The 14,134-nt window shown below is 32.7% G+C and overlaps 2 protein-coding genes across 2 annotated transcripts; both read right to left on the bottom strand.

Moving 5' to 3' along the window:
- Window positions 1-1,189: 1,189 nt before the first annotated feature.
- On the bottom strand, window positions 1,190-5,311 carry LOC114380195 (dolichyl-diphosphooligosaccharide--protein glycosyltransferase 48 kDa subunit-like). The gene is made up of 13 exons (XM_028339162.1): window positions 4,982-5,311; window positions 4,637-4,773; window positions 4,318-4,443; window positions 4,025-4,078; window positions 3,808-3,921; window positions 3,385-3,440; window positions 3,248-3,289; window positions 2,977-3,052; window positions 2,783-2,854; window positions 2,559-2,684; window positions 2,366-2,470; window positions 1,919-2,002; window positions 1,190-1,383 (listed from the first exon to the last, which is right to left on the bottom strand). Exons 1-13 carry the CDS (start codon window positions 5,241-5,243, stop codon window positions 1,336-1,338), a joined length of 1,302 nt encoding a protein of 433 aa, XP_028194963.1. The 5' UTR covers window positions 5,244-5,311; the 3' UTR covers window positions 1,190-1,335.
- A 2,209-nt stretch (window positions 5,312-7,520) lies between these two features.
- Window positions 7,521-9,687, bottom strand: LOC114378499 (probable NAD(P)H dehydrogenase (quinone) FQR1-like 2). Its single transcript, XM_028337096.1, has 2 exons — window positions 8,899-9,687; window positions 7,521-7,974 (listed from the first exon to the last, which is right to left on the bottom strand). Exons 1-2 carry the CDS (start codon window positions 9,429-9,431, stop codon window positions 7,743-7,745), a joined length of 765 nt encoding a protein of 254 aa, XP_028192897.1. The 5' UTR covers window positions 9,432-9,687; the 3' UTR covers window positions 7,521-7,742.
- Between the last annotated feature and the right edge of the window lie 4,447 nt (window positions 9,688-14,134).

Here is a 14,134-nt window from a genome sequence, read left to right as displayed (position 1 = left end):
TCCTAATTATTATTCTTAAAATATTACTTTTAAAAAATTAAGAGAAAAAATATTTATTATAAAATTATATAAAACAAAAATTTATAAATAACATAATTATATACATTTCAATAAAAATATCTCGAGTTAACAATCGTACGGATGTTAGTTATCATTTGCCAAATGAGCATCACAACATCAACAACCCACACACAGATTAAAATCACCAGTCCCCTACCCTAATCTCTATCTCATCTTCTGTCCCATGAATCAGGTTTTGCCACGTCAATTAAAACAACCACATCATTTTTTAATTCCTATTAAATATTTTAACGTCCTTCAGTTTTGCGTAATCTCTCTTTCCCTTCCCTTTTTTAACATTTAAGATTAGATTTCACTCTGTTCGACGTCCATTGCCAACGTCTCGAAGCTTTCAGAATGTGCGATGGTGCCGACCACCAGCGTGAGATTTCGCTGCCACCGGATATGGCATGGAACTCAATCTCATTTCTGCACTATTCGATCTTATTGGCGTCGTGCTAGAAGTACTGGCGGAAGACTCCTGCTTGTCCTTCTTCTTGATTCGGAGGACGAGAGCATCGGCGTCGGTGTCTTTGGTCCAATAAAGCTTGGCAACAGTGAAGGTTTCCAGCAAGGTGTGATTAGAGTGGAGGTGGAGGAAGATGTCATGTGAATTGGGGCCAAAGAAGAGAAAGGTGAGGACTTTGTAGTAGAGTTGATTTTCTTAAAAGACCGTAATAAAACTTTTAAAACATAATATAATCAAACAAAATAACTACAAAATATAATTAATCAAAAGTGATAATAAATCATTTTAAAATTTAAAAGCCAACAGAACCCGAACGTTTCTAACAAAAAAATTAAAAAAGAATCAAAACAATATATTTTAAAAAAAATAAAGGACTAAAATTAAACTTTTAAAAATTAATATATCAAAATAAAACAACTATAAAACATGAGACAAAAGTATCATTAAACCTATTATTAATGACCATGTTAAATCCGTTATTGGTAACCCGTGGAAATGAGAAAATGCAATTCCCCATGTCCAATTCACCGCTGCCCCCCGTTAGACAAAAGATCATTAGACAAATGAGCCAATCTTATAGTTAAATATCATCATCATGAAATGCTAAACAATGAATGCTTACTATAAAACAATAATATGATTTTAAATTGTAAGGCCAACTAACGAGGGGGAAAAAGGGAAAAAGTAATGCATCTATAATAAATTAGAAACGTCAGTTAGTATCATTGCCAAATCAAAATTTTCGATCTCAAAATAAGTTCAACCCCGCACTACAAACTACAGTATCTTAAAGCAAAGGTTTACATCTACTTGCTGTATAGATGAACTGCAGTGAAGATGAAGAAACCCACCATCTGCATCACAATTAAAAGGTTATATTACCAGAAAGCCTATGAGAATTCTCGAGAAGATCCCTTCAGTGACAGAACAGAACATACATACTTAGATCTAATTACAACTTCACAACCGAAAAACTATAAGACACAATAGCCTAATAACATTAACCTCAATGCAAGGAAAAAAGTGCACTTCCTCTTAAAAGAAGAAAGGGCTACCCACATGTTGTGCATCTCAAAAGTTCTTCAAAGCAGATCAGTTATTAGAAGAAAAAAGTGCACTTCATCTTCTCTCGTTTGAGAATTTTCTAATACATGACCTTAAGATTGGTCAGAAATTCATTAGGTGAATTAGAACAGCAAACCACCTCAAAGTTAGCACACAAACTTGAATTTAGCTGCTTGGCAAACTAGTTTTCCAAAATGTGATACAGTCAAAGGTAAACAAAAACATTTGAGATGCACAAACAGGTTTATCCAGAGACAAAAATCAAGATTATACTCAAATTTGTAGATTAACTCAACCAAATGACAATGGGAAAGAGATCCTTACCATTGAAAATGATGCTCCATAATAGGGATAGGCTGCTGGTATAAATCTTTCATATTCATTGTGTCTAAAGGGACGAACAGGAATCTACAAGGAAAGTTCAACACTATTCATGAATACTGTTTACAATATTTTGCTTATTATAACGTATAACTCCAACAAAGTGAGAAGCTTCACAACTACAGGTTACCAAAAATTGGCTTTTAAGTTTGAAATATGACTGCTTTAACAGTATACTAGGATAAGTTAGGTACCATATAACATTTAAATCGATAATCATTGGAAAGAGGAAATTCTAAACCCATAAAGATGCAGGTCTTAGACATCTAATGATGCAGAAAAAGGGTGTTTGGGTAGAATGACTCTTAAATATATATATATATATATATATATATATATATATATATATATAAAGAGAGAGAGAGAGAGAGAGAAAGGACCAGCACTTACCTGCTTTGATAAAGATAAGCTTGTATATCCAAGTTTTTCGTACTCAACTTTGAATTGGAAAACCCCATAGACATCTGGAACCTTAAATGATGTGAAATAACGGCCCTGAAAGAAAATATAGTCCAGTGAATTTTTCTGAAGAGTTTATTATAGAAGAAATTAATAGTATGGCCAATAGGAAATTCAAAAGCACCTTGCCATCAGTTGATAAAGTCTTCAAGACATAGGGGCTCATCATGTAAAATTGCACTTGAACATCATCAGCTACGTAAGGTTCCCATGCTGTCCCAGACCACTCATAAACTTCAACAGAGTATTCCTTTATAACAAGATTGGACAAGTGAGTTGCAACCAAAAGTAATGTATCAATTAAAGCAAACATGACAAATATCAGCATTTGAACACTATTTGAATTACCAAATTATCATTGATCCGATAGATGGCTGGTTCATTAGCTTCCCCAACTTTGTGGTGTTGCACATTCACCGCCTTAATATCAAAACACAAAGCGAAAACATATATTAATTAACAGTAATGATGCTAAATGATGATGTCAAATATCAAATAAATGAACAGTGACAATAAAATTAACTAAAGTATTTTTTTCTTACCTTGAGGTGACCTCGTTCATGGAAAATCCATTTGCTAAGTTCATTCAAGAACTGCTCATTACCTGACTTCTCATGTCTGTTATTTAAAAATAAATAAATTACCAAGCATTTCTTTGCAGAAACTATTTCACTAGAATTCAAATTCTAGGGGGAAAAAGACATACGATCACTGTATTGCTGTAAGTTGAACGTAGTGAAAGTATTATGCAACATAACTGATAGAAAGCGTATAATGGCAATATTAAGAGAGAAGGCTTAATGCTTTACTCACTTGGTTGGACTCCCAGCCTTCTGCACACCTGACCTGAAAAATCTGCACAAAAATCCAAATTTGTGGAAAAATGAGCTTCAGAGCTTACATATTAGTAAGTACCACAAAACCCTGATCAACGTGTGATCCTTTCATACCGGTTGCTGAACAAGCTCAATGAGCCAGAGATCAATATCCGGGCATTATTTCTTGCCTGCCAAGAAGAAAAAGGAGAGAATAAGTGAGGAATTACTAAATAGGTTCATGATTAAACTCAACAAAAATCATAAAAGCATGCAATGAACAGTAGTATGTATTTGATACATATACATATTTAATGACTTAACAGTAACACCAGATACTCTGAAACAAATACATTTGTGTATAACTGCTGTAAATTATACTATTCCAAATGGGTAATGGATACCTTCAAAAGGAATAAAAAAAATCATTAAGAATCAAGCCTTGCTTGCATATTTGAAAAGCATAAGAACTAGGGCATGTTCAAAGACAACCAGAAATGAACACAAAGAGTACAGCAACACACACACACACAATTGGTTGGTGAAATAATGTCATGCCTGTATAATTGAAACTAATGAGATTGAAGTTCCAGTGAGTGATGGAGGACTTGTCACTTTAGATTTTGGGTTAGCAGAAAAGGCTGAAGGAGATGCAGAGAGAACTTTCAACACCTGAAATGAAACACACAAAAGAAAAAGTGAAACCAAGCTAACGAAAACTTATAAATGCAATAAGCCTAATGCCAGCATGTGAAATACGATGAAAAAATATTACCAGGCTATTGGTAGGATTTAGTGAATGCCCAATCCCCTGGAAAAGTACTGGAGCCTGTTGCATGTAACGAGAAAAATCAGAAAATAATACTACAGTGTAGAAGAAGCATTTGCCAGTAACATACAAGTCTCAGCCCATTTAAAACAAAGGACCAAAAATCGAAGGAAAGAAACAGAAACAACTTCATGGACTCAAACAGCAGCGCAAAGTATGGTGTAGAAAAAAATTATGTTAACGCCTCAAACGCTCATTGTGCATAATGCAGTTATTTAGCAAATTGACAATGCACTAGCCTCAATTTTTTTGCTTCCAAATATGACGTCAGACTTGATAAAATCATCACTAGCAATCAATGTATGATCTCCTTCAGTAGCAGAGACTGCATATGCCGAATGATCCACAACCACAGCAGCAGGATCCTAAAACATGAAAAACACAAAAGGAAGGTTAACTTGAAAGTGCCAAATAGTAACATACAAATAACAACAAGTAATCAAATTACAGCACCATAGTATAGACACATTACTGGCAAATGCCAATTGTCAACCTCACTAGAAGGAAAATATGCACAAAAAACAATTCAGCCAATAAAATAAAATTGATTGCAAGCACCTCATCAAAGTCCACTCCACACTCGGTGGCTATTTCCCTGATTAAATCAGATGCATTGCTATCAGCAGCAACGATCAAATCATGACCCGAATCAACAAAATCCAAAATTGCAGCCGCGTCAATGGATCCTCCAAAACCTGCACCTCTCGCAACACCATCCAATTAAAACACCTTCATCTTAGCTAGCTATAAAAAAAAACAACTTTGAAACACAGATAGGACAAAAACCGAACACCCTCGAGACCCATTTCTAAAACACTAACACAAATCAAGGTCTCCATAGTTTTCAGGAAAAACGTAAAAAAAAAAAAAACAGTAATGGGGGGCGAAGAGTTGAAAACTCACGTTCAATGGTGGGGGAAAAGAGAATTAGGGCGTCGTAGAGGTACTGGCCGTATCTCTGGAGCGCAATTTTGGGGTCGTCGGCGAGGTGGAATTGGAGATCGAAGCCGCGAGATTTGAGGGAGTTGAAGAAGAGAGAGTGAGAGGATTTGATGGCGAAGTCATCGAGCAAAACGAGGATGCGCCGATCTGAGGGTTTCTCTGGCGAGAAGGAGGTGCAGAGAAGAGGAATTAGTGCAAGGAACACGAAGATTAACTTCGACATTTTTGGTGCTAACACTCTCTCTCCACTGCGAGTCAATACCAGAGTTTCGCCAAGTCTCTTCTAGCTTCATTTTTCATAAATTGCCTTTTTGACCCCTTTGATAATCAGAATTGTCATATTTTCCCATTTCTTCTATGGACTTGGGCCGCTATGTCCCCAATGCAGAGTCCATTCTGCGTGATCTCCACGGTTGAAATTTGAACCCCGCCACCTGAATTCCAACATAAATAATAATATCAATGGTCCGAGTGCAAATAAAATAATAAAATCATAACATTGTATGTATATAAATATAAATAAATAATTTTAATGAAATATTTTGTAATAAAGGTAATATTTTTTATTATTTTTATAAAGTATAATTGTTGTTTGTTATATAAAAATGATAATATTTATTGTTATAATGAATGGGAGAGGAAGGTAATAATACTGATAATAATAAAAATAATAATTTTATTATAATATTAAAAATTAAAATAATAGACAATTGAGATTAAAATGAAAAATAATTATAAAATCTCTTTTGAGATTATTAGCATTTTCATAGGCCGGTTGTCATTATCTATATTATTATCATTGTTATTACCATTTTTTTCAATATTATTGTTAGATTGGTGTCATTGATTATTGTTATCACCGGGCTTACTCCTACCACCACTATTAGTATGAGAGTAGCTTTTGCTAAACAAATATAACTTGTTTCTAAAGTGTATTTAAACAAAACATTTGAATTTTGGTAATAGAAAAAAGGAAAAGAAAAATAGCTAAAAAATTTGAGGGACTAAAAATTTAATTAATCCAATAAAAAATAAAAAGAAAAAGGAAGTTGAATTACTTTTCTCACCATATTTAATTAGAAACATGAAAATAGCTAAAAATAAATAAAATATAGTAGCGTTCTTGGATGTATGGCCTGTGCACTGCATGAGTTTCATACTAGTTTACTGCTGAAAATCATACTTTCAATAGTGTGGATTGGATTTTAAAAACAGCTAAAAATATATTTTGGCCTAGCTCCAAGTTAAACTCAATTTTATGTTAAATTAAAATATTTTTATTTTAAAATATTATTATAAAAATATTATTGTTTTAAAATATTATTATTTTAATTATATTATGGTATAAAAAAATGTTATATATTAATAATATAAAACAATTTTATACTAGTATTAAGAAACCATCATGTAATATTAGGAAAATCTATTTTTGTTTTGATTTTTTTTTCACACCACATATACTAAGGTGGAAATACTTTTTCATTTTATACTAGAGAAACGTATTTCCGTTTTGATTTTTTCAAAACCTCCTTATTATAAGAGAAATGTTGTGCATGAACCGCGCAAAAAGCTTTATAAATTATTCTTTGAATTGAATAGTAAATTATGTCAAATTTTTAAAGTCTCCTCATCTTAATCTTAGGAGATGACTTGATTAATCAATAAGACTAAACTGAGAGATATTTTCATTAATTAATTGGGTCTTTTTTTTCCGACCAAGATGGGATGACTAAGAATAATTTATAATATTAATGTTATATTTTAATAAAAAATAATTTTTTTTGGATTAACTAAGTTTTTAATTTAAGTTTTTTTTAAAAAAAAATTCAGGTTTTAGACACTGAATAAAAGTTTGATTGGTCATAATTTTTTCAACTTTTTCCTATTAAACTTTTTATCCTTAAACAAAAGTTTCACCGATCAAAATTTCTAATTTTTTTTAAAATTCAATTTTTAATCCTTACAATTCATTAAATTGTTTAAAATAATGAGATTAAAACTTTTGTTTAAGGATTATTTTTTTAAAGTTCTGTTTAAGAAGTAAAAAGTTTAACGGAAAAAGTTATACGATCATGACCAATTAAACTTTTATTATGGACTAAAAATCCAATTTTAAAAAAATTTAAGGAATAAATCCAAATTTTATTTTGATAAATTATGTTAAATTTGAACGCGTGGGGCTGTAAATAAATTTGAAGAAGAGAAACAAAAATCAGGTCACTTGCAAACTATTACTTTTGCTACAAGATTATCTGCTTCTGATTAATTGACATATCACATACGTCCTTGCCCATGAAACGAACCAATCACGAGCCTTGCAACCTTGAGTTTTGTTTGAATCCAATAAGGCAGCAATTCCTATATAGTATATACCAATCACAACATAGATTTTGGATGTCACATCCTATTCCTTCATTTTTCAAGGAGTTAATTGGAGCACTTTCTGTAATTCGTTAAAATATGTATCCCCTATTTTACTAAATCTGGCTTGAAAGACATAGATAATTTGTGAATCCCAGGAAATATACCTCAGTCATAAATGTATTAAATAGCACAGAATCACGAACATGAAGTCTACAATGTGTACATTTTTCTGAAAGGGAGAAAAAAAAGGTTGAAGAATATGATCATGCTAAATAATCGTATACAAATAATAAACACAACATTTGAAAATCACAACATTGAATGAGAATTTTGAGTGGCTTTGACCACAGAGAAGCTACTAGCTTTTCTGGCCTAACTTCTTGACTATTGTGGCCATGTACCTTCCTTGATACTCGGCTAGGGCCAGTTCTGTTTCACTAGCTTGCCTTGATCCATCGCCAGCTAAAACTCCAGCACCATATGGAGATCCACCTCTGACTGAGTCCATTTCGAACATTCCGGTACCGAAGGTATAACCAATGGGAACATAGAGCATACCATGGTGAACTAGCTGTGTGATTGCTGTCCAACTACAATAATAGTAATAAAAAGCCATGTTACTCATTGCTGCTCTGTCTCCCAATCATGATAATGCTGACCATTATAGCATTATGTTACAATCAAAATAACAACAATACTACTTCATTAGCATGTGGAGACTCTCCAATCTCTTTTTTTGCTTTTTCAATTATATTTTTCTTCAAAGACAATCCTGTTCGAGATAGAATCAAACGCTTAATATGGACAGTAAGAATTCGAATATTGATTCATCATGTTGTGAAGGACTAGCTCCTTTAACTAGACCCAACTAACCCCATTGGCAAGTTTGTCTAAGTCAATGTGTCTTTAATTTTCAATCGCTCAATTTGTTTATTTTTCTAAAACCACCAATCCACCCTCCCCCTCCCAGATCAAACAATCCATACGCTGAAATTATTCACTAACATAACTACAATTTTTTAAGTTCCACTGATTGGCACTAATCAACAGCACATATGGTATTATACAAAACTAACTCTCCCGGTTTTGATGAACTACAATTTTTTCTAACAGAACAAGCACATTTTGAAACAAGTTTTACCAAATTCAAATAGAACAACTGTTATAGCCACTTTAGAACCCGTTTTCTATCACACTAGTTATAAGTTCAGAGCAGATAAAACTGTAGCAATGAAATATCAATTAGAGTTTAACTGTTATATACTCTCTTAGTGTAAATTTTTTTACACTCAACCAGTTAGAAATAACTTAATAAATATGACTTAGTAATTTTGTAAAAGTCAATAATGTTATTAGATGACAGTGTAAAAAAAAAAATTGCATTATATTTAGATTCCATCAACTAATCTATAAACATAGATAAACTTCTGAACTTGCATTAAAGAAAATAAAATCAACACCAAGGCTCTTATTTATGCATGCATCAATCAAGGCAGAAATAAAGGCCTTCTTACGCTGTGGTTTCTTGACCTCCACCCTGAGTGCCAGTGCTGACAAAGAAGCCAGCAGGCACCCCTGCCAGCTTCTGCTCTGTCCACAACTGACCAGTCGAATCGAAAAACGCCTTCATCTGCGCTGCCATGCTGCCATACCTTGTTGGAAATCCAAACAGCAAGCCATCAGCCTCCAACAACTTGTCTGCAGATATGAGTGGCACTGTCTCATCCTTCTCAGGTGCCTTCATGAGTTCCAGAACCTCCTTTGGCAGTGTCTCCAGCACACGGTACAACACCCCTTCAACTCCTTCAATTGAATCAACCCCTTTCTTCAAGGACCTTGCCAATGACTCCACATGGCCATAAGTTGAGTAGAACACAATGAAAACTTTCAGCTTTTTCACTGCTTCAGGTGCTGGTGCTGGCACCTCTTGACTTGTGTTACTTGGATCATCTCTTGGGATTAGACTTTCAACGCTAACTGGATCCTTTTGTGCTCCAGAAATTGGTGCCTTTGTCTTGCTTGGAAAGCAACCACCTCCTTTCCCCATTGAAATTCAACTGTGTGAATATACTGTCAAATAATGAAGTTTCCAAAATATGTACAAATAAGGCTGTTCTTGTTTTACTTGCAAAACAAGATACAAGGACAGATATTGGAAGAAGAAGGAAACAGAAAGAATGGAATCGAATGTTGGTTAACTTTGCATCATAGGCCAGGCAAAATTGCAATAACAGAACAAAAAAGAAAATAAGAGAAAAAGGAAGACAGATAGAAAACGTGTAACGTGAACAAGATTGGATTTGACTTCACTTATGAACTGCTTTAACTGATAAAATAAGATGAATTAGAAATTGGCTATTGGCTGACATGCTAGTTATTGAATTATAAATTTAAGGTAATTATTATAAAAGTGAATAAATTTATCAAATACAACTATTTGTGATTAGATGATAATATAAAAAGTTTTTATGATATCAACACAGCATATATATTATTTATTCTTATTTATTTGTTGGTGAAAGAGAGCACAATGTGGCATACGCGTCGTTCTTAAAAAATTAAAGCAGCTTAATTAAGTAGACAAAATGGTAAAGAATCAAATGATATGGAGTGTGGACTGACTTAGTTAACGCCTTTGACAAATAATATTAGTAAATGAAAAATTCCTTTTCATTGACAGTTTCAAACTAGTATTTCTTAAAGGATAATATATTTTTTTGACAGATTGCAATTAATTTCTATGGAAAGAATATATTAGTTTTATCAATGATGTGTTGCAAGCCATTATTATTGAACAATTATTGGTAAGTTCTACCTAACTAATTCAAGGCTGCGATCATTCCTTTTACAAATGCATGTGCACAACCTTCCAAATTTTAAGTCAACAAATACTTCATTTTTCAAACCTTATTATCATCAATGACGTTAATTCAGAGTAATTCATCCAAAATTTTCACAAATATAATGGGTCACGAGTAACTAAATAAATGAATATAATATCACACTTAACCCAAAATCTTACCATTTATATTTATGGGTCTTATTCTCAGATATAACCTTCTCATCCCTACTTGAGGTGAGGCTCACCTCACACTTGTATTCTCCAACGATTCCCCTCAAGTGTTAGTCTTTCTCACATAGTAGTTTTTCCCTCAAGTGAAAGTCATTATTAATCCATGAGTATCCAATGGTAACTCTTAGAGCTTAACGTGACTGTCTTAGCTTGTCTAGCCATTGCTGTCAACCGTTCTAGTACCTTACATCGTCACAACACTTGTGAAATCCGTTACCTAACCTTCATGCATACTCTCATCCCATAGAAAAACTTTCAAGCGGAAGTCATTATCAATCCACGAGTATTTAATAGTGACTCTTAAAGCTTAATGTGACTGCCTAAACTCATCTAATCATTGCTGCCAACATGTTCTAGTACCATACACCGCCGCAACATCTGCAAGATTCATTGTTTAACCTTCATGCATGAACTCATCTGATAGAAGGACTTTCGACATAAGGAATTTCCATGTCCATGATCTACTGTTGTCATTTACTCATCTGAACTAGTCATCAACTCTAATATCAATTATTATGCCACTGAAGGGGGTTAACACCTCAATTGAATTCTTACGTTATACTTTTTGTGTGTTTAACAGCTTGTAATTGATGCAATTTATGCATGAGTGGGGAGAGAATGGACATGGTGTGTGAAAAAGTTGACACATAGTTATTCATGCAAATCGATCATCCCATTTTGGTATTAAATTTCCTCTATGCTTGTGATAAATGTTATCACAAAAATGGTTATCTTCCCGATAATTAAGTATCACTGTTGTTGCAGTTTGCAGACTGACGCTACATGAATTCTCTAATTAACCTGAAGAGGATCTAAGTTTGTTGTTCCATGAATTAATATTGATCTCCTGATAATTCCACAATTTGATGTTCATAACCGGTTTTGCGCCCTTCTGTTAGGAGATGAAATTAGTTAGTAGCATAAAACGGAAATCAAATTTATCTGTGACCTCACCTCGGCTTAAAGTATTGGGTCAACACAATTTGTTAAGTGTTGATCGAAGTCAATACTATTGCTGAGGCACATGATTTTTACTGTACACCTAGGAATAGTAAAGTTATCTTTTGCTGTACTAAAATAAGGTAATATTATCCTTTAGAAGCTTTGGAACCCATAACAAAAATTCCAACTCATCTTAGGCACACTTTCATCTTATTCTTCCATAAAATTGTTACTAACTTAAATGTTGGAATATCTTTTACTATTATTATTCACATAATGACATGATCTCAATCATGTTGGAGAGAAAGAGATATAAGATTAGGGAAGGGTAAAGTTAGGGGAAGAAGTCTTTGGGTTCAAATATCTTCAGGTCATATTTATCATAAAACTAATAAATTAATATTTTTTATTAAAAAAATCATTTTGGTGAGAAAAATTTTGGTTTATACACCACAGACTTCGGATTAGCGAGAAACATATCACATTAAAAAGTTATTTAGAGTTCATTGAAAGTTAAGTATCGTACGAAAGAAGATTAGAAGAATAGCCGGTCAATATATACTATTCAACTCCCACAAGCATAAACTAAACAAAATAGAATTGGAAAAACAAAGTTCATGATTACAAAATCAAGTACTCAATTCAATGGTTACAAGAAATAATAACATTTTCACACAAAAATATTTTTCTCTTAACAAAATGAAATGACTTTGTTTTATAATCTCTCTTCTCACACACTTTCATTGTGTTGTTTCTTTACTAATTTTCTTACCACCAATTATAATAAATAAGTTCTTTTTGAAGTTGAAACATAAACAACTTTCAATGCATCTATTCAAATAATCTTCATATAGTCAAATATAATATTCGACTTTATATTTAAGCCACCTAAACCTTAGTAAAAAAAATTTAATTATTAATATACCTGCTCCTTATCTTTTGGTTTGAAACTCTAAAAATGAAGTAAACCCTTCAACTCATTGATACAACATTATATGCATTATTATATTAGCTCTTAATTGTTTTGATTACTAATCCAGTCTCTTGAAATTTAAAGATTTGTATTTTAAAATTAGTCTTTCAAAAATTCTTTTTAACTAGCAATTATTTTAATCTTATATAAGAAAATATATCATAACATTTGAAAAGTTTAAAATATGTTTGTAATTTTGAATATATATTCAAATTTTGTCTTTGATATGTGATAAAAAATTTATTCACTTTTACTCCTTGAAATTTAAAAAGTTTTATTTTTTATCCGAGCCGTTAGGATTTTTCCATTAACTGTGGCCGTTAACTTTTTAAAATTACAATTTTTATGGTTTTAAAACATCTGGTCTTCATTTTGAATTTTAAATTATAATTTCTGGAAGTTAAAAATCATCAGAATTAATTAAAGGATAAGAAAAAAAGATCTGAAAACTTCTGCAGAATATGATGAAGGTGACAAAGAAGTCGATGCGGTTTGGGGACAAATCAATCCTGCAAGCTTCATTGTAGTCAAAGTAGAGAGGGCGAATAAAGTGAGATGACCGATAGAGGAGGTGGAGGCGGAGCAGAAACGATTGAGAGATATAAAAACTTAGATTTGGACACAAAAAACTAAAAAACTTAGATTTGGACACAATGGATCTCAGGTCTTCCCAACAAATCAACCTTAACCACTCAATCTGGTCTTGCGCCAACCCTGCCACCTCCTCCACCTCCAGATCTGATGCGCACGACCTTTCCACGACGAAACACTTCTTCTCGCACACAAACCAGGGACCCCTGCACCCCTGCGCCATTAACGATGTTGGCATGACCCCTACTAATACTGCCATGCGCCGCTTGCGCCAGACCCTGACGTTGTCACACCGCTTGCAGCACCTCAGTGCCACCATTGGTGCTAATGAGTCTTCTTCTTGATCTAAGGGAGAAGAGAAGAATAATGTGTTAGATAGGTTAATGATGATTATGATGATGCTACTTTCAGTTAATTAATTAGTGGTTTTTAATTTCCTTTCTTATTCTTTTTTCTGATTGTTTAGTGTTTATATTGTTAATGAGACCATGATGATGATGATCAATCAACTTAATGGGAGAAAATGATATAAGGGAATTTATTTTGCTTGGAAAAAGAAGTCTATATCTATACCAACCACACCACTATCTCACCATATTTGGCCAAAAATTGATTTGGACAGTTTTTAGCTATAAAAAATTATAATTTTAGTTACGAAATGAATATTTATGGCTTTTGATCCGTCATAAATTACGCTATCAAATATTTAATGAATATATCATCATTTAACTGTAAAAAAAAATTAAAACAAAATTTTTCACAAAGAAAAAAAAATTATTAGGGATAAAAAACAAAAGTTAGATATATATTAGGAATCACAAACATATTTTAACCAAAAATAAAATATGAGGATATTTTGAAGGCTTAAGTATGTTAGAGATCCCAAAAATATACTTGAATTTTGCACTTGATTCCTAATTTTTTTTTTGCATTTTGTTGAGTCCCTGAAATTTTAAAAGTTTTGTGAAAGATCCTTGCCTTTCCGTCTAAAACGTGATGCCATATCTGTTAGATAGACACGTCAGCTATACACGTGCGAAGACACGTCAGAGGTATCAATCACATGACATGCCACCTAAATTTATTTGTTTGTTTTTACATTTAATTTTAAAAAAATTGCTCACACCCCTTTTTCTTTTTTTCCCTTTTCTTTCTTCCCCTCTTCTTGTCT

Source organism: Glycine soja, chromosome 12, assembly GCF_004193775.1.
Source record: "Glycine soja cultivar W05 chromosome 12, ASM419377v2, whole genome shotgun sequence".
In the NCBI taxonomy this organism is placed as follows: Eukaryota; Viridiplantae; Streptophyta; class Magnoliopsida; order Fabales; family Fabaceae; genus Glycine; species Glycine soja.
This window is presented reverse-complemented; position numbering and strand designations above follow the sequence as displayed.

Excerpts from the sequence above, each read along its gene's own strand:
- LOC114378499 (XM_028337096.1), bottom strand. The coding sequence starts at position 9,431 with ATGGGGAAAGGAGGTGGTTGCTTTCCAAGCAAGACAAAGGCACCAATT. Across the intron at positions 7,975-8,898 it reads GGAGGTCAAGAAACCACAGC|TTGGACAGCAATCACACAGC; the intron begins GTAAGAAGGCCT and ends CTATTATTGTAG.
- LOC114380195 (XM_028339162.1), bottom strand. The coding sequence starts at position 5,243 with ATGTCGAAGTTAATCTTCGTGTTCCTTGCACTAATTCCTCTTCTCTGC. Across the intron at positions 4,079-4,317 it reads TTGGAAGCAAAAAAATTGAG|GCTCCAGTACTTTTCCAGGG; the intron begins GCTAGTGCATTG and ends TACATGCAACAG. Across the intron at positions 3,441-3,807 it reads CATTAGTTTCAATTATACAG|GCAAGAAATAATGCCCGGAT; the intron begins GCATGACATTAT and ends TCTTCTTGGCAG.